The 2,313-nt window shown below is 42.6% G+C and overlaps 1 protein-coding gene across 1 annotated transcript in view; it reads right to left on the bottom strand.

Annotated features, from left to right (window-relative positions):
• Positions 1 to 2,313, bottom strand: part of PBX4 (PBX homeobox 4) — a 59,396-nt gene that overhangs the window by 38,100 nt on the left and 18,983 nt on the right. The window contains exon 2 of the mRNA XM_012809413.1: positions 197 to 270. Coding sequence (XP_012664867.1) covers positions 197 to 270 — 74 coding nt within the window. The remainder of the gene's footprint in view (positions 1 to 196; positions 271 to 2,313) is intronic.

The following is a 2,313-nucleotide window of genomic DNA, read 5'->3' on the forward strand; positions in this document are numbered from 1 at the left end:
GACTCGCTTGAGCCCAGGAGTTGGAGGTTGCTGTGAGTGAGATGCCACAGCACTCTACCCAGGGGGGATAGCTTGAGGCTCCATCTCAAAAAAAAAAAAAGAGCCACAGGGAACACTGGGGTCAAGCCAGGACCAGAGGTGCGTGAGGCTGTCACAGCCCTAGACCCACAGAGGAAGTGTCTTCTAAATAGCCTACCTGTCTTTTCCTTAATCTCACAGAGCACACTGAAGAGAGCAGGCTTCATCCGATGGCAATTCAGAGCATGCTTTCTGAAAGAGAGGTGACAGGAGCATGTGAGAAAAAGGGAAGAATCATCTTGTCCCCAGAGTAAAGATCCTCCATATTGAGAAATCAAACCAAGACTGCCAGTCTGCCAGTCCTATTGATAATGCCTCTTATGAAGATGCAGTACAACCACATTTTATATGAATTTGATTTGTATAAAATTAAAATAAAACAATAAATATTAAAAACATTTCTCATTAGAAGTATAGATAGGGCGGCACCTGTGGCTCAAGGAGTAGGGCACTGGCCCCATATGCCGGAGGTGGCAGGTTCAAACCCAGTCCTGGCCAAAAAAAAAGAAAGAAATGGTCTCGGAGCTTGCCTTTCTTTTACTGTCTCAACATAAAGTTGAACCATTTCTATACCATATTGTTATGTGTGATGAAAAAAACATTCTTTTTGACAACTTGAAAGCATTCAGCATAATGGTTAGATAAAGATGAAGTGCTGAAATAGTCCAAAACTGAATATTCATTAAAGAAAGCTAACGGTGGCTCAGCGCTCATAAGCACAGTAGTTATGGCACCAGCCACATACACTGGAGCTGGTGGATTCAAATCCAGCCACGGCCAGCTAAACAACAATGACAACTAAGTCCCCAAAATAGCCAGGCACTGTGGCAGGCACCTGTAGTCCCAGCTACTTAGGGGGCTGAGGCAAGAGAATCACTTAAGCCCAAGAGTTTGAGCTGTGACACCATTGCACTCTACTCGGGGCGATATGAGACTCTGTCTCAAAAAAAAAAAAAAAAAGCAAGCTAATGGTGTCTGTTTGGTGGTTCAGCACTGGTATTATCCACTACAGCTTCACAAAACCTGGCCAGCCAATTACAGCAGACATTGACTGTAACAAAATGGATTACAAGGTGAGGAAGCTTGTGATTAAGCAGCCAAGATTGGTCAATAGAGACAGGACAACCCTCTTGTAAGACAATGCTCAACTACATGTCACACAAATAATGCTGCTCAAACAACAGAAGCTAGACTTGGAAACACTCTGTCACCCATCATATTCACCATGCCTTGCACCAACTGACCACCAGTTCTTCAAGGCTTTAAAACACTTTTTTTTTTTGTGACAGAGTCTAACTATGTCACCCTCAGTAAGTGCCGTGCTGTCACAGCTCACAGAAACCTCAAACTCTTGGGCTTTAAGTGATTCTCTTGCCACAGCCGCCCAAGTAGCTGGGACTATAGGTGCCTGCCACAACGCCCAGCTATCAAAACACTTCTTACAAGGAAAAATATTCAATTCTCAACAAGATGTGGAAAATGCCTTCTGTAATTTTATCACCACCTGCTCTCCAGGCTTCGTTATGGCTGGCGTAATTAAGCTACTATTAAGATGGCAAAACTATGTTGATAGTTAAGGTGCATACTTTGATTAATTATACTTCTTTAGTAACTTCTGATTCAAAATTGAACATTTCATATTTAATAACCTAATAAATTTTTGGTTTGGGGCCAGTTGTGGTGGCTCACACCTGTAATCCTAGCACTCTGGGAAGCCGAGGGGGGTGGATTGTGTGAGCTCAGGAGTTCAAGATCAGCCTGAACAAGAACAAGACACCATCTCTATTAAAAATAGAAAAACTGACACAAGAGGATCACTGGAGCCTAGGAGTTTGAGGTTGCTGTGAGCTATGCAACACCATGGCACTCTATTTAGGGCAACAAAGTAAGATTGTCTCAAATATAAATAAATAAAATTTTATTTTTTTAAACCATTAAGTTTGCTAATTTTTTAAAGTGGCAAAAGAAAACTACAAAGGAAGCAATGGAAGATTTTGCAATGGTTGTCATATAACACAAATTGCATATTTTTAGTGATTTTTTAAGATGTTATTACATACTATAAAATTCATCCTTTTGGCTCAGCGCCTGTGGCTCAAGAGGCTAAGGCACCAGCCACATACACTTGAGCTGGCGGGTTCGAATCCAGCCTGGGCCCGCCAAACAACGACGGCTGCAACCAAAAAACAGCCGGGCGTTGTGGCGGGTGCCTGTAGTCCCAGCTACTTGGGAGGT

Source organism: Otolemur garnettii, unplaced genomic scaffold (assembly GCF_000181295.1).
Source record: "Otolemur garnettii isolate 467f Iridium unplaced genomic scaffold, OtoGar3 scaffold00105, whole genome shotgun sequence".
NCBI classification, from domain to species: Eukaryota; Metazoa; Chordata; class Mammalia; order Primates; family Galagidae; genus Otolemur; species Otolemur garnettii.